The sequence below is a fragment of the Pongo pygmaeus genome, chromosome 8 (assembly GCF_028885625.2).
Source record: "Pongo pygmaeus isolate AG05252 chromosome 8, NHGRI_mPonPyg2-v2.0_pri, whole genome shotgun sequence".
NCBI lineage: Eukaryota > Metazoa > Chordata > Mammalia > Primates > Hominidae > Pongo > Pongo pygmaeus.
In genome coordinates, this window is record NC_072381.2 from 109,193,314 (window position 1) to 109,211,568 (window position 18,255).

The window sequence follows — 18,255 nt, forward strand, 5'->3', positions numbered from 1 at the left end:
ACTGAAAGGCTTTGATGTTAGAATAGAGGGAAATGTCAGGTTTGTGTTCAAAGAAAAGGGGCAAGCATGAAATAGGAAATAACACAAATCAGAGAGAACATGAGAAGCAGAATGACATCAAAACGTCCTAGTGTGGTGACCTCACCGTATCAGAATTCCTTGTCTAGCCCCCACCTCATCCTCTATGGAAACAAAATCCCCAAGGTAGAATCTGGGCTCTGAATGTTTAGAGAGCTCCAAGGTTGAACCTTATGTACAGCCAAGATCACAACAATTGTGCTAGCCTAACACTCCTTTAGAGAGGAGATGGAGGCTCAAGGTGGGCAGGTACTTTGACTATTACCTTTCCAAGTCACTACTGGGAAAAGTCCTGGGTCTCCTGACTCTCCATCCAGTGCTCCCCAGGAGACAGTATCCCCTTCCAGGGCACCAGGGCATCACTTGTACATTATACCACTTACGATTTGGTTTCTGGCAGTCCTGCTGAATGATCCGGTGGATCTTTCTGTGCAGGTCTTTGTCTTCTCTGGTTACCTAAATAGGAAAAATAGTTGAGAGAGAGAGTGTTCTTAGGTAACACAGCAGTTGTGTCATCCAGACTTCCAAATTAGTATTCAGGATAGTTTCTAAAGATTACATAATAATCATCTTCCCTACACCATTAATGTGGTGTTTGATACTTGGCCTAGTGTCATACCAGTTCTGCCCAGGGGACACGTCCTTGGGAGTTGGTTCACTGGGGCAATGAGGTTAAAACAAAAAAAAGCTGGAATTGCATACTTTTAAGGAGCAACTAACTTTCTTCTTCAACACTCACAACACATTTCTCTTATTTGTTGTTATAGTTTTGAGCGAGGCACAGTGATCAAGGCCTCCGATCTCCACCCCATGACTCCTTCTTCTGGGCCCTGACACCTGTCTTGTGTTGCATCAGTTTTCTTGCTTCTCCCAACCACAAGGAAAAATAAAAGGAGAAAAAAAAAAAAAACCTGCAAGGACAGGCTAGCATGAGAGTAAAGCTAGCCTATCCACTGAAACACATTCTCCTCTCAAAGGCAGACATAACTTAGTCTTTTTCTTTTTCCTTTTTTTTTTTGAGATGGAATCTCACTCTTATTGCCCAGGCTGGAGTGCAGTGGCATGATCTTAGCTCACTGCAACCTCCGCCTCCCAGGTTCAAGTGATTCTCCTGCCTCAGCCTCCCGAGTAGCTGGGATTACAAGCGTGCACCACCACGTCCAGCTAATTTTTGTATTTTTAGTAGAGATGAGGGTTTCACCATGTTGACCAGGCTGGTCTTGAATGCCTGACCTCAAGTGATTCCACCCGACTTGGCCTCCCAAAGTGCTGGGATTACAGGCGTGAGCCACCGCACCTGGCCAACTTAGTCTTTTTTAACCAGCTCAGATAAGAGGGAAGCAGCATGCAACGGGTTTCACCTTCATGTTCCACAGTGAATCTAGTAACAAAAAAAGAGAGAAAGAGAAAGAAAAAAAAGAAACAGAAAAAGAGAGAGGAAGAAAGGAAGAAAGAAAATAGGCATGCAAACAAATAGCTGTAAGTTTCCTCCTTAAAGACAGCCCAAGAATGCCTGTCTGACCTGCCTTACTGGAGGGGGCATCTTGAGAACACCTGCCTTCTCTCAGCTCACAAGGTTATGACGAAGATTAAACAAGGTCATGTGTGAGAGCTGCTGAACCTAGGAAAGCACTAGGCAAACAGAAGTGTTGACTTATTTTAACCATTTCCCTGAGGCAGGGCTTCAGGAGAAAGGTGACTACAAAGCAGTGGAGAAGTGAAGTCAGAGATGGCGACAAGAGATCTATTTGTGCTTGATCACAATGATTCACAGGAGGAAGTGCCCAGCCCCGCCATGCCTTGCCCTGGACTGCTGCTCCTCAGGAAGGGCTGCTCTCTAAAGGCCTGGGAGGAAATGTGTGTCCCAGAGCAGGGCTCAAGGTGAGCTGCCCCCATGAGCTTCTCCAACTTCCAGGAAGCAACCAACTCCCACCCGGCCTTCCCATGCCAGGACTCCCATCCTGGGATGGTGTGGGAGGCACTTGCCCTTATGTAGACTGGGATACCTGTTTCAAAAGTTATGTAAATGGTATTGTAATTTCTAAAATCTCTCTAAAGTGGGGAGTCACTAGGGTAAATCAACATCAGGAAATGTCATATTAAGAAGAAAAGCTCTCCGTCAGGAATCTTGCCTGTAAATAGTGAGACTTCTGGAATACCACAGAATTTGATCAGTCTCTGGGAGAGCTGTACATAACGGAATCCACACCCACTGATGTCAGTGGTCCTGAGAAGGCCCATTTCCAGCTTAGCTCCTCCAATATTAAAGGTATGCAGCAAAAGGTGAACTTTTAACTTGAAAGAGTGAGGCAAACAAGCACCCATATTTCTGCTGGGAGTCAACTGGTACAGCCTTCAGGCAGGCCCATCACACTGTGTCGACTAAAAGCTTAAATGGCCATGCCCTCTGCTCCAGCAGCTCTTCTTTTAAGAGTCAACCTTACAGAAATACTGACATGAGTTCACAAATATAGTTGTGCAAAAATAGCCACAGCAACACTATTTGTGACAGCAAAAGTTAGAAATACCCTAAGTATCCATCAAAAAGGAATGTCTAAAAAAATACACAACAGGTACCCATAGTATGGAATACCCTGAGGATGTTAAAAAGAACAAGGTAGATTTATAACTACTAATGTGGAAAAGTGCCTGTCATGTGTTATCTTGGTACCAAAAAGGGTACAGAGCATTATTTACAGTAGCAAGTCTCAATGGTCCCAGAAGACATCCAGAAATGTCCAGGGACATTTTTGGTTGTCACAATTGGAGTGTTGCTCCTGGTCTCCAGTAGATGAAGGTCAGGGATGCTGCTAAATATCCTGCAATGCACAGGATAGCTCCCATGACAATCAATCACCTAGCCCAAATAGTGTTCAGATTGAGAAATGTTGATTTAGAAGATGATCACATTTTTTATAAAGCAAAAAGGCTCTTGCATAACTCAGGGATTTGAAACAATTAAAAAGCCACAGAAGCACATTTGTATATGTATGCATCTGTAAATGTACAGATAAATGTCTAGAAGGATATACAGTTGTCTCTCGGTATACTCAGTGGATCAGTTCCAGGACCCTCAGGTATACAAAAATCCACACACACTCAAGTCCTGAAGTTGGCTCTGTGAAACCTGCATGTACAAAAAGTTAGCCCTCATATGTGGGTTTCACATCTGCAAATACTGTACTTTCCATCTGCATTTGGTTGAAAAAGTCTGCATGTAAGTAGACCCACGCAGTTCAAACTTGTGTGGTTCATGGGTCGACTGTATTATTAAAAGAGATACCTTGGGGAAGGATAAGGGCCAACTTTCACTTCTGATTTTATGTATCTCCTTAATGATTTTTAAGAATAATTAAGTAGTTATTCGTAAGTAATAAATATATTTGTAATTGAAGCTACGAAGGAAAAAAGTTAAGTTGCAAGTGTCTTACATAGTATAGGTTATCGAAACCATCATCTTTCTGGAAAACAAGTCCTTTTTCCAGCAGCAGTTGTATAGCATTCTTAAATATACTATGAATTGCCTTGGAAGTGGTGTCCTTCTTAAAATTCACCTGTAAAGACAGGAAAAAGAAAAAAAGAAAAGAAATAAGTCTCACCTTACAGCATCTGAGAACAACTCCTAGACCAACTGGTTCATGAATTTGTCCAACAGGCCTTTTAACTGCTGAGTCAAAAAGATCCTGGTATGTACCGGCCTAGCAGGATGGTATTTAAGGAGGACTGAGAAGTGTGCCCTGGCAGGTCACCTTTCATAACTGTTCCATACCTTAGTTGTGATTTTTTTTTTTAATGAACTCAACACTCTGTAGTGCAGAATAAAAAAAGCTACCCTCACTGTTGGACAATCTTTGACTTATTTTTTATATAAAACCAAAACATTGTATATATATATATATATTAGCCCCCTTTTCCATTAAAATCGAGGCTGTATACAATCTCTTCCTAGGGACTTCAAAGATTTTTATGTATGTTGGAATAATTTGGGGATTCCAGCATGAAGTATTAAATAGCCTCATTATTTTAAATGGAGGACAACAGAGGCTGTGCAGAGATCCACCAAGGGGAGTCCACAAGGCTGAAGGTAGACAGCTGTCCTGGTAAAGCACAGTCCCCACCTAGAAGTGACCTCTGCTGCTGTCAGCTCTCCCCCTCACTGTCAGTGTTTCTTCCCTTCTCTGGAGACAGGTTTGCCTGGGGAGGGTCATCCAGGTCATCCTGCTTCTTATCCCCGAGGAAGCTAGGCTATCAGCTATGTCCCCCTATGCTTGACCAGATGGGATGCTTCTTGAGTCAGGGACTTTGTTTCATCTTGGCCACCTCCTCCCTAGCACACGTTAGGTGACTGATAAAGTATCTGTGAGACAAATGGAAACAAATACACATTAGAGAGTGTGTATTCTTCTTATTATTCCATTGGGGATTTTCCACTCCTTCCTAAGACAAAGAAAAGGGCAAACAACAATTGCTCTTCAAAGTACAGATCCTTTTTTTTTTTTGAGACACAGTCTCACTCTGTCGCCTAGGCTGGAGTGCAGTGGCATGATCTCAGCTCACTGCAAGCTCCACCTCCTGGATTCACGCCATTCTCCTGCCTCAGCCTCCCGCGTAGCTGGGACTACAGGTGCCTGCCACCATGCCCGGCTAATTTTTTGTATTTTTAGTAGAGACAGGGTTTCACCATGTTAGCCAGGATGGTCTCGATCTCCTGACCTCATGATCCACCCGCCTCGGCCTCCCAAAGTGCTGGGATTACAGGTGTGAGCCACCGCGCCCAGCCTACAGATCCATTTTCAATGTGACAGAAATTTGTCAAGATATTGAAAAGATCAGAGTTCCAAACAAATGTGGCAAAGCTTCCAGAAAAGCATTTGAAGGCCAAGTCCTACCTCTATTGAAAGGTACTTACAAAGGCTACGTGGGGCAGCACCCAGAGGTGCTGAAAAAGAGTGGCTGAGATTTGCTAATGACATTTCCTCAAGGGAAGAGGAAAGAGCCTCCACAGGGTCTCAAGTGTTCACAAGTCCATCCCAAAGTAACCTTCTCTTTCTAGAAGAGACCTCCCAAACAGGCTTTCTGTTACTCTAATAGATCCTGGTGATGTTTCACAAATGTGTTCTCCTGGGCTAACGATAACAGCCTAACACTCTAATTGAATTAACAGTTTAAGTTTTTCCTTAAAAGAACAAGCTGGAGAACCTCGTCATTAGGGCCCCAAAACTGACAAACATTCCAGGTTATGACAGCTTCCATTCGGAAGGGAGTATAAGGCTGAGAAATATTTGACAACTCCCACAGGCAGAAAAGCTCTCTGGGTGTGTTTAGAATAAACACCACACCTAGCAATCCTTAGCCACACATCTTTTTATTCATGAGGCTTAGGGCAAAACTATTCTTAATTTAATACATGAGTGCTCTTAGGGGATGCACCATCAGCGCGATATAGACTCCTTTGCAAACCTTCATAACTACTTTATCTTTATAATTCTAAGGAGATCTATCTTCTTTAGTCAATTTAACATAAGGATCCTAAAGGTTAGGTTTATTACATCTCTTAGCAAGATAGAAATAAATTGGAAATTAACTAGAGATGATTGTTACATGAGTATTCCTGTCTTTAAAAATGACTCTTGGTTATCCCCAAACCATATAAAAAGCCTAGTTCCCCCTCCCAGATTTCAGTCAGATCAAGCAGCAGGAAGAGACAATGCTAGGCCTGGGAGATTAAAAACACAGTTTCAGCTGTGAGCAAGGATGCAACAGAAATGGCGCTCTGTAAATATAAACAATACTTGAAGCTTCCTTTCCAAAAACATTTGCCTCAGCTGACCCTGGGACATATTTCCTTGGCCTAGTTATAAAGACCATAGTCTCAAGGGTAAAGCCACTAATCGTCTCTTCCAGCCAGCAGCTTTTCCTGGACTGGGATCTGTGTCTTTCTTGTCTTTTTCAAAAGAGCAATGACAGAGTCATCAGATTTAGGAAACCGAAATTGCTCACAGGCAAAAAAAAACCAGTGACTAGCTAAACGTGCTGAACCTTACCCAGCCTCGCCTCATCTCAGGTCAGGAACTGGGTGGATCCCTGAAATATATATAGTCTTCATTCCCAAACAAACTCAACATTCATCCAGCTGTCAAAGAAACAATGGTTTTGCAGGCCCTGCTTATCATGTTGCTGGATTTTCTAAGAAGGACCACTATGAAAAAAAGGAGGAAACATTCAAGCCTGCTCTCTCTCTGCCTCTAAACTATAACACCATCACAATGATTTTTTCTGTTAAGCTTTCATCTGTATGACAACAGAAAGTGCCAAAGGATCTAGGGTTTCAGTCTCATTGTAAAGCACCTTCAGTCTCCCAGGAATCTATTAAACAGAACTCAATTTAATCACACTGACCTCCCCAACCAGAGCAATGTGAGGGACTAATTCATAATTGATAGAAAAAAAGAGTTTCCAAAGACAACAAACATAGTGCCATATTCGATTCTTTTTAAACATATAGCACTAGGCAGACACAAGTTTCTGCTGTAAGCATTTTCAAAAAGATATGCCAAAGGTTTCCCACAGATCATTTTGAATGGAGGAGTCTTTTAGCCCTCAAAGAGTCCTTAAGTCTCTCTCTTTACTTAATTATAGCTATCACGAAAGAGCTGGCTTCATGAGAAAAATATGGTCTTCGCTAAGCTTTAAAGTTTCTTTCCAAACATGCTGATAGAATCATCAGAAGTCCTAGGAGGTCAATTTGGCTTTGAGCCGCCTCTAAATGATTAAGTGGGAAGAAGGTCAATCTTGCTGTCAGCCGACAGCTGGAGCGCCACAACTGTTTAGAAGCAACCTTGGCAAAGAACAAAGCAGCCAGTCATGACCCTTTCCACCTTGGTGTTTTCTGAAACGATATCCCTCATCTCCTCGTATGAAACCATGGGTCACTGGGCACATCAGGCTGTTGCCCAGAAGAGATAATTAGGAGCACAAACAAAACTGAGAAGCAGTGGTCATGCCCAGGAGGTCAGGATGTGACTCAGTATCTGTTCCACCAAAATCAAGAACAACTTATGTTACCTAGCAAGGGTGTTCACAGCAGCCTTGTTGGTAATGGCAAGAGATCAGAAAACATCCAAACAGTCCAGGAATGGAGAGACTGGTCACATACATGATGGTACACGTGACAAAGACTGTAGGGGCCAACCTATATGTACGGCTAGGAAAGAATCTGTAAGACATACGTCAATGAAAAGTGTGGTCTCTCATAGTATACTACGCCATGCTACCATCTGTGTAAAACAGAAGGGGCTACAGTGACTTAGAGTACACACAAGCACAGACGATCTCCAGAAGGATATTCCAGAGACTAGTACTGGTGCTTGTCTCAGGGGAACGGGAGTGAGAGGGAGGATGGGAAAGAAACTGACCTTTACCTTTACACTTTGTGGGGCAATTTGAATTTTTAAAAATCATTCATTCCTTCAATCAGCAAATAATTAGTGAGAACCTGCTTTATGCCAGCCCTGTTCTAGGCCCTGGGTAGAGAGCAAAGAATAAGACAGACAAGGCCTCTGCTCTCACAGAACTTAAATTCTGATGGAGGAACAGGCAGGCAAACAAATAAAGACCAGTGACGTCAGATACAAAAACAGGGTATAAGGGTGAGGGGCCACGTGGCAATCAGAGCAGCTAGACGGCCAGGGAGGGCAAGGAGGGACATTTAAGCTGAGATCATTCCCTGGTGGGATAAAGAAAGTAAATAAATGAGTCACGTTACAACAACAAACCTAAGAACTGTAATGAAAGGGAAAGCCTAAAACCAATGTCTCAAATAATTCTTAATTCCAAGCAATACGTCAACACTAAGCAACAAAACAAGTTACCCAAGTAACACTAGGGGTAAAAACATGGAGATAACTTTTTCTTTTTTTTTTGTTGGGACAAGGTCTCACTCTGGGTGACAGTCAGGGGTCAGGGTCACCCAGAGTGAGACCCTGTCTAATTTTTGTATGTTTAGTAGAGACAAGATTTCGGCATTTTGGCTAGGCTGGTCTTGAACTCCTGGCCTCAAGTGATCTGCCCACCTTGACCTCCCAAAATGCTGGGATTACAGGCATGAGCCACTGCGCCTGGCCCCTCGTTACTTAATCTTATTATGCTTAATATTTGAGTAGAAAAAAATAATAATAGTCTAAGGTCCACACTAGTAGGTTGTTAGTATTCATTGAGATGGATGTTTAATCTCAGCAGAAGCCAAGTGACAGGGAAGTAGATAAGAGGAGGTAATTATCCATCCAAGATGATTTATTCATCAGCAAAATGATTCGTGAACTTGAACCATGGTTTTTAATGACTTGCTCTGTCTTTTTCAGAATAAGATTAACCCATTGTGTTTTAGGAGTTTAAATAAAGACCGAGTTGTATTCAGTCTCATTTGTAAGTAAAATTTCAAGGAACACTTAAGTAATTTTTTATTCTTTAATTTTTTATTCCTCTTAGAAAAAGTTATCTTGGTTAGCCAGGCATGATGGCACATGCCTGTGGTCCCAGCTACTTGTGAGGCCAAGGCAGGAGAATCACCAGCCTGGGCGACAGAGTGAGAATCTGTCTCCGAAAAAAAAAAAGATTAGGTAAGGAAGGGGAAGGGGCAGGTCCAGCCTTATGCCTCATTTCAAGTTCTTAGTGGTCAATGACCTTTCCAGAATAGAAATAATGTGTGACAGAACCATCCCCTCTGTTCCCTGGGTCAACTCTGTGAATCTTCATGCCACAGTCACTTTCACCTACACCTGCAGTTGCAAATCTGGGGCAGGGAACCAGAACTCTCACATGGGCATGCTGCACTCACTTGGTCGGAGCAGGCACTGTGAATCACAGGCTGATTGGCAAGGGACAGCAAAGACTCCACCATTTCCAGCTCCTGCTGGTAAAAGCTCTGCACTCTGTTCTCCATGAGGAATTCTTTGGCTTTTTCACTCAGCAAACTCGTGAGATTGGGGAGGTCCAGGGCGCCTGGATTGCTGCGGAGGAAAAGTTTTAAAGAGCTCTGCAGAAAACCATTACCTTTGTTCCTTTTTGGTGTATGAAAACCAGAAAATTAGCTAGAAAATGCAACACTATATTGGGGTTTGTTTTTCATATACAGAGTAATACATACAGTGAACATCATGTGGTTGTTTAAAATGATGAGGCAGAACTACAGGAACTAAGATATTCATGACAGATTAGGAGAAAAAAGTCAAACTGCAGAACAGCATGTAAGATATGGTCCTATTTTTATATTAAAAAAATGGAAACCCACAAAATCTATGGGTGAATATTCATGCTTGTGTAAGCACAGAAGAAACTAATTTAAAAAGACACACATTGGCTTATGAACATTGGTAATCTCTGGGGAATGGTCCTGAGGCAGGAGACAGGAAAATGGAGAATTTTCACTTTTTATATGAGTCTATAGTTGTGCTTTTAATATACTTTTTTGAATATATAATATATTCACGTTAAAAAAACATTAAAGGATATGCAGTGAAGTCTCCTTTCTGTCCCCTTCCTGTCCTATCCTCCGGTCCCCACCCCCCAGGGAGCTGCTGTTACCGGTTCTCTGTGTCTCCTCTCAGAGTTCTTTTATGCATATATTAGCAAATATGCACACATTCTCATTCCTCCTGGGTTTTCTCCCCTATAAAAAAGTAAAATCATCCCTGGTTGAGAATGACCAGTGTAGGTTTTTTTAAAACACGTTTTTGATTATGACGTGCTATGGTATCATATTTTGATTGAGGTGACTTGGTGCATTTTTCTTCAGGTTTCTTGCCTTGGGGTTCATTGAGCTTCCTGGATCTGTGAGGTTAAAGTTTTTATCAAACTTGGAAAAATGTCAGGCATTATTATTTCTTCCAAGTGTTTTTCTCTGCTCCTGCCTCCACTCCTCCTTCAGTGACTCCAATTACACATATAATTTCCTCACGACAACCCTAGGACATCTGTGCTATTATTCTCTTCACGTTGCAGTTGAGGAAACTGAAGCATAGAGAGGGTTAGAGGGCTTGCCCAGAGCCCCACAGTGCATAGGTGGATGATTTGGGATTTGAACCTAGGCCAATCCCAGCATCTGGGCTCACCTGCTTGGCTTTTCTGCCATGGTCACGTGCTCAGCAGTGATAAGGCACCACTTACCTTAGTGCCTCTTCTTTCTCTAGGGCTGAGCTGCGAAAAGGCTGGTCATAAACTTTCCTGTAGATAGTGGGCAGCTCAAGCATCCTTGCAATTTGAATGTTCCACACTGGGTCGTCCACTTTATCTAACAAGTGACCGGAAAAAAGATGCCACAGAAATTGCAAATTACATTGAGATCAGTTCTTTCCCAGGCCCAAACTGCTGCTAGGACAACAGTAAATGAGGTGCTAGGTGGGCCTCCTTCCTTGTGAATGCCCAGGGATCACAGTCTAGATGCACTAAATGGCTCCCAGTCATCCTGCATGAGGGAATGCGATGCCCTAAGTGTCATGGGCTTGGCCAGGGCCAAGGAACCAGGAAAGCACATCAATGTATTGATTCGTCTGCTCCTCTGGTGGACAGCAGGGGCTGTCCTTGAGATTTCCAACTGAAAACCAGCCAGCACAGTGCAAAGGGAAGATGACGGGGAACTGTTATATTTCTGATTAGCTGTTTTCATTTAAAGTTAATGGACTTAATGGTATTCAAGAAATTTCTGGCCAGGCACAGTGGCGCACAGCTGTAATCCCAGCACTCTGGGAGGCTGAGGTGGGCGGATCTCTTGAGCTCAGAAATTTGAGACCAGCCTGGACAACATGGCGAAACCCCATCTGTACAAAAAATTAGCTGGGTGTGGTGGCGCATGCCTGTAGTTCCAGCTACTCAGAAGGCTGAGGTGGGAGAATCTCCTGAGCCCAGGAATTTGAGGCTGCAGTGAGCTGTGACTGTGCCACCGCATTCCAGCCTGGGCAACAGTGTGAGACCCTGTCTCAAAAAAAGAAAAAAAAAAAAGAAAAAATAAAGAAATTTCCATTATTTTGAAGAATATTCATATTTTGCCCTAATGGATTGACATTCTGAACTTGAAACTGCTTTGGAAACTCTACTATGTCATCCAAATAAACTTGCCAACCATATATAAAGTAAATAATTCATTTTCTTTCCCAACTTATAATTAGCTGTCTTCAAAATAAAATTAAGAAACGCTGATTTTCTAAAGAAAGCATGTTAAACAATGTAATTCACTCATTAAATAGACTTATACCTTAACTGAACTTTTTGAAAGTTTGACTTCCAGCTGAACAAGAGGTTTACTGGATGCACATCCAGAAAAACCACCAATTTGGTAGAAATATCTTGTGCTTACAGTAAGCGGTGGCATGAATCTCTCGCTCTTCTCTGTATGTGCGGATACTGCCTCTGACTCGGATCGTGTCCCCAATCTCTATCTTTGTTCTCTGCTCAATGGTCTCTTGTAGCTTCTTAAGTTGTGAGGTTAAGCTGAGCTCTCTTGCTGCACTTGGAGCAGCTGTAGTTGTTTAGAGCCAGAGGGAAAGAGAAAAAGTTATAACACAATCACTCTACCACATCTGTGAGACAGTTTTAGGGTAAGACCAATACAATATGCTTACTTATTCTACTTCTGAGTAATTGTTCTCCTGTTGGAAATCCACATAACCTTTTGGAGTACTCCACTGAGAACAAGGTATAAACTGTAATTATTCAAGAGCGGGGTGAAAGGAAAGGAGTCTAGACTGAGGTCCAGCGGGCAAGTTCCGACAGGCTCCGAGGCCTTCTTTCCTGCTCTGCATCGCCGGTGCAGTCAAAGGGCTCGGCATGGCCTTGAGACGAATTCTGTACAATGAGTTCAGCTGGGCGTGGTAGCAATAGCTTTAGACAACCTTTCAAATGTCCTTGCGAGGAGACTTGTCCCACCTGAGTGCTCAACATCCCAATTTCTCGCCTCTCATCTCTGTTGGGAAACTAGGCTAATCTCTCTGTCTTTCTCTCACACACACACACACACACACACACACACACACTCTCACACTTTCTCCACTTTCTCTCTCTCTCTCGTACCACTTAAAACTATAAACTCGAGCAACTTCATGATGAAAAAAAACCCAATGTACACTCAATTCTAAATAACTTCTATCACTATTTTACTTCCAAATTGTATTAGTTAAGTAAGAAGAATTGTCACGAATGTCTGGGTACTATAGATGCTGTTCTAAGGAGTTTACAATGTATTAGCACATTTAGTCCTCACAACCACTCCTGCTCATTATTAGTCCCATTTTAGAGAGGAAACTGAGTCACAGAGAGGTCAAGCAACTTGCCCAAAGTAAAACAGCTAGTTAGAGACAAGGCTGGAGTTTGAACCCAGGCAGTCTCTAGCTCCAGAGCCATCCCACTTATCCTTTACTCTCTGCTGCCTGCCCCAGGAAGATACTCACATTTCCCAGTTACGGCTGGTAGGTGTAAAAGACTGTGTGTTCTGTTTTCCTGTCTAGCATAATTGCAAATACACATATGTATCCAAAGAAGCTACACAGCCAAGCATTTTATATTTATTAGAGACAGGGTCTCACTATGTTGCCCAGGCTGGAATTGAACTCCTGGCCTCAAGCAATCCTCCCACCTCACTCTCTTGAGTAGCTGGGATTACAGGTACAGTTTTATAATTTTTTACTTTGGTTTTTTTCACTAGCACTGTATGGGGGCAGTACAGCTTAGCCATCAGCATTTTGGCTACGGGAGTCAGAAAGACCTGACGTGAATCTCAGTTTACCTTCTACTAGCTGTGTAACCTTGGGCAGGCTGCTTAACCTGCTTAACCTCACTGTGCCTGTTTCCTTTCTACTCTTCCACTTCAGTTTCCTCAATTATGAAATGGAGATAACAGTAGAGTCCACCTCATACATAGAGTTGTTGTGCATGATCTAACTGAACACTTACATTCTGCACTTAGCACAATTCCGTATTTATAGGAAATACTCAATAAATGTAAGCTATTTGTGATAATGAATAATTAAACCTTCTAGAAAAAGTATCTTGTTTTTTGGGGGTCTTTCTTTGGAGATTATTACTGGATAAAAAATTACAAACTGGTTTACAGTTCATTACATATTGTCAGAATGCTTGCCAGAAAAAAATGATCAAACCTCTCTGTTTTTAGACAACGTTGTCAGCAATGCATGCAGGCTCACAACTCCTCCACCAGCTTCAGTCATTTGGATTTTTAATACCTTAACAAATACATAATTATTCTGTACATCTTATTTTGCTTTTAAATTGCAGGAGAGGCTGTGTTTTTACACAAGATGATCTGCTCTCTGTATTTCTTTATAGAGAAGCCCTTCATCAAAATCAACCTAATACAATTTTGACAACTGTGGCTCTGTAATGGACAGAGGCATTAATATTCCTTGAACACACCTACTATACCCAGGGAAACAGCAATGTAGGGAGCACAAAGAACTCTGTGCATTCAGTGAGTCCAGGTAGGAACCTGGACGCAATCAGCATTACCGCTGCTCAGAGCTTATTGGGTTTCTTCAAAAAATCCCCAACTGCTACTTTTTCAAAAGGCTGTCCCATCTGCGTTCCTATCCCCAAGTCCTCTTCTACGTAGGCTGAATTTTAAAGGTATTTATAAATCTCACTGTCATTATGCAGACATTATAGGTGATAATAAATGCTTCACATAGCACCACTGAAATGATCAGACCGATGGTTGGTGTGAGAAAAAGAGGCCCACCTTTCACTTAAAGGGTGAGCCAAGTTGCTGAAAGGAGGCTCAAGCTGTGTAATTAAATGAATACAATGAGAAGACTGGAGCCTGACAGAACTTCACTTTCAGTGTCTATTCCATCATGAAAGATAAATCCCCTTTAACATTCAAATACTCAGGGCCAGGAAATCTTAACTTTGCTCATAAGCTAAGTCCAAATGGTATACTCAATGTGACATTTATGGGAGCTAATATTATATTCTTTTACTTTAACTGACTGGAACATGATTTTGACTCAGACTAAATTTTGTTTAAAAAATTAGTCTTTGCTGGCCACCTTCCAATGGAAAGCTTTTAAACTAAGGGCAATTAAATTAAAAGGAGAGAATGGGCTAGTTGGGAACAATTTAAAGATGATGAGAATCATTTTTAGGTTTTCTCCTTCTACTTTTACCTTCTCGTTATATTTGCAAAGCAATCTTAAGGCTACCTACTGTGATTGTTCATCCATTTATCTACTTATCGATATTTTAAAAATCTGACTCTCAGTATTAATAGCCATTTTGTTGATCTAAAAATTTACGAAGTATAAGAATTATATATTCCTGATGATGCTATCTCTTTAAAAAGAGTTAATTTTGAAAACTGAAACAATGACTAAAACAGGGGTCTGCAAACTATAGCCCATGGACCAAATCCATCCACAGCCTGTTTTTTAAAATAAAGTTTTATTGGAACACAGCCATGCCCATTTGCTTATGTACTACCTATGGTTACTTTCTGTTATAATGGCAGCATTGAATAGTTGAGACACACAGATTATAGGGTGCACAAAGCAGAAAATACGGCCCTTTACAGAAAAACTTTGCTGACTCTCCATCTAGAACAAGCACGCATATTCAAACTACACCTTCCGACTGAAGATTGTGACAACAACCAAAAATCTGCAAATGATTTTAATACTGCTACAGTTTGACAAAAACAAGTTTGAATGTTTTTATCCCCTCAAAATCTCATGCGTTAGAAATTTAACCCCCAATGCAACAGTGTTGGAAGATGGGGTCTAATGGGAGGTGTTTAGGTTATGAGAGCTCCACTCTCATGAATGAATTAAGGCCACTATAAAATGGGTTTGCAGAAGTGGTTCTCATTCTCACGCTCTTCTGCCATGTGAGGAACAGTTCTCCTCCCCTCCGGAGGATGAAGCATTCAAGGTGCCATCTTGGAGGGGGGACCTGGACCTTACCAGACACCAAAACTTTGATCTTGGAATTTCTGGCCTCCATAACTATGAGAAATAAATTTCTTTCTTTATAAAATTACCCAGTCTCAGGTATTCTGTAACAGCAGCACAAAACAGATTAAGAAAAACACCTCAGACATACATAAAAATCCAGATACCTGATTGTCTCATAGGTTTATTTCTTGCCTATGAGGTATCTGCCTAAAAACATGTTGTCTCCCTTAAATCTATCTACAAACCTTCCTTACCAAAGCAATGCCATTGATTTAGATGTTCCCAAATTAGGAATTAGAATTCCAAAGTTACATGAAACTGATGGCCAAATTCTAAATGTAAATACATCAGAAAATTAAGCAAATGAGCATTCCATTGATCGGTATAGTCAAAGTACAAAGTTGAGATTCTGACACATAATGGCAAAAAAGAAGAAACGACTCTAAGCATTAGATATTCTTACCATACATAATGCAAGTAGATAGATACTAGATGTTAGATATTAGAGCAGGCAGTGTTTACTGAATAACCCCACTGTGTATGGCACTAGACTGTGTATGTTGTAAAACACAGGAAAAACAAGATTCCAGTTTTCATAGCTTCTCTAGAATGAAAAACCATCACTAATATTGCACGATATTCTTTCATATTATGAATTTAACTTTAAAAAGTATCTAAAAATTCGGCCGGGTGTGGTGGCTCAAGCCTGTAATCCTAACACTTTGGGAGGCTGAGGCAGGAGGATCACTTGTGTCCGGGAGTTTGAGACCAGCCCTGGAAACACAGTGAGAACCTATCTTTAAAATAAAAAAAAAAAAGTATCTAAAAATTATTAAAATATATTCAAGCAACTCCAAATGTTGTTTCAGTTATAGTCAATGTGTTCACTATACAATTTTAAAGTTCTTTTAATTTATATTACTTAATGGATAATTTCCAAAGGAATCCTATCTTACCTTCTCAATCTTAGAATTCCTGGTATTATTTGTTTGAACACAGAGATTTTAGAAAATCTGGACCATGGCAGCACAGAAGTTAGTGGCAACCATGTGAGAGAAACAGTCTTCAAAATGTTCTTTGGTCAAGTGATACGGCTGAGACAAGGGGATTCAGACCTGACTAGCAATTAGGCTAAGACACCTTGACTTATATAATAATGGGCATGGTAAAAATGAACTGCTGAAACTCCCTGTAACCTATTCACATTCCTGTAGGCTTAGGAAGCAGTGAGCACCAAAGAGATGGGAGAAAGAAAAGCAACTGGCTCTCCTATGGCATCGGTTTTCAGGGCAGCTAAAGTTCTGGGTATAGTGCTTCAGGTAGATCAATGTAACTCACCAGCAGATAAATGTGAAAATTTAGCCCTATAGCTGTTTTGATGAACTACATTGAGTAAAATCCGTTAGTTAGGTGAAAAGTAAAGGAATGTGACAAATAAAATTACCTGATACAGACTCAGTATTCAACTTTTTCCAGCAGATGCAGTTTATAACTCCAGTGCTGTCATCCACTGCAAGAGAAAAGCAAAAGGGTGTAAGAGAGATTTGGGCAAGGCTGGTGAATTAGCATGCTGTCATTGCATTCAGCCATACTGAAAGATGACCTCTTTCAATAGCCTGGAGAAGCAAATCCCTTATCAAACTCTCCTTCCACCTTTGAAACTACCTCTCACTATATACGAGTATAAACTGCTTGTCTGCACCAGTCAATGTAATACACAAGCCCAGTGGGATATGGTCAGCATTTCACTTATCCTACCTCAAGGTACTAATGATTAGTACCCTCAAGGGTACCCTCATGATGCTGGTCTACATCTCTCTACTAAAAATGGTGGCCTTGGGAAGTTAAGTGCAAAAACTGAATGACTGCTCACATAAAAAATCAGCCTTTCTCTCCCACCCTGAAACAAGAGAGCATCGTGTGGTCTGTGGTTAGAGGCACAGGCACTCAGGGCGCAGCCTTCTGTCACAGTCTCTTTGCTAGCATGCTGACTTCCCAAGACAAAGCGTTCCAAGTCATCTGGCCTGGGTTTCTCTTTGTGAAAGATCTTTTGCCCAGTCCTCACCACTGCAGGGGCTGTAAGGAAAGCCAAGCACATCACAGAAGGGCACCGTTTTATTTTCATTATAGAAAATAATTATATCCTGGCCACAAAAACAGTACTAGTCTGGCTTATGTTATTCCTGGCTTATCTCATTTTTGCAAAAAATCAAACAATTCCCATTGCAGTTATATTTACAACTATAGAGGAATTTGGAGATGTTTGCTAGGGAATAACAGGCATTTTCTCTTTGCCTAATTTCTGACAAACTCAGAACAGAGGTTGCTAAGCATGGGGTCAGCGGGTCTCATAATTTAAAAAAAATCATCAACTAGACTGTTGTAAAAGCACACATAATCCTGAAGAAATCTAAGGCAAAATTTTTTACTGCTGGCCTAAATCTATGCTGAAGAAAAAGCCAAAAAGAGTACTTCCTATACTAAAATAAATCCTAGATGGGTTTCATTTTATTAAATATAAAAGAGGTAAACTTAAGATGAGAAGAAGATATGGGTGAATACCTTTAACCCTGGGCTTACAGTGGGTGGGGTGAAACTTCTTTAAGCAGAATCTTAAAATCACAACTCATTAAAGAAAGTCTGATAAGTCTAACCACCTAAAAACTAATACTGGATAGCAATATTCCAAATGATAGAGTTAATGATTTAATATATAAAGAGCTCATAGGCTGGACATGGTGGCTCATGCCTATAATCCCAGCACTTTGGGAAGCCAAGGCAGGAGGATCACTTGAACCTAGGAGTTTGAGACCAGCCTGGGCAACACAGGGAGACCCCGTCTCTACCAAAAAAAAATTTTTAAATTAGCCAGGCTTGGTGGTATGTGCCTGTAGTCCCAGCTACTTGGGAGGCTGAGGTGGGAGAATTGCTTGAGCCCAGGAGTTCAAGGCTGCAGTGAGCCATGATCATGCCACTGCATTCCAGCCTGGGCAACAGAATGAAACCCTGTTTCAAAAAATAAAAAATAAATAAAGAGCTCATATAAATTAATAAGAAAAAGATCAACATCACAAGAGAAAAAGTGGCAAAGAAAATAATATGCGATTCATGGAAGATCTAAAAATGGCCAATAAAAATACATCAGTATGATAAGTTCACTAGTTACCATTAAGAAAAGCAAGTATACATAATTTATCAACAATGAAATTGACAAATATTAAAA

The 18,255-nt window shown here is 41.2% G+C and overlaps 1 protein-coding gene across 11 annotated transcripts in view; it reads right to left on the reverse strand.

Moving 5' to 3' along the window:
- The window catches only part of STN1 (STN1 subunit of CST complex), a 61,501-nt gene that overhangs the window by 31,911 nt on the left and 11,335 nt on the right, over nt 1-18,255 (reverse strand). For all 11 annotated transcript variants that reach the window (XR_008491981.2, XM_054435928.2, XM_063670229.1 and 8 more), the window contains exons 4-9: nt 16,477-16,542; nt 11,429-11,590; nt 10,243-10,366; nt 8,915-9,086; nt 3,510-3,632; nt 462-534 (exon numbers count right to left, since the gene is read on the reverse strand). Coding sequence is in view for 10 of the 11 variants with exons in the window: in XM_054435928.2 (XP_054291903.1) it covers nt 462-534; nt 3,510-3,632; nt 8,915-9,086; nt 10,243-10,366; nt 11,429-11,590; nt 16,477-16,542 (720 nt within the window). In the remaining variant the exon portion in view is untranslated. The remainder of the gene's footprint in view (nt 1-461; nt 535-3,509; nt 3,633-8,914; nt 9,087-10,242; nt 10,367-11,428; nt 11,591-16,476; nt 16,543-18,255) is intronic.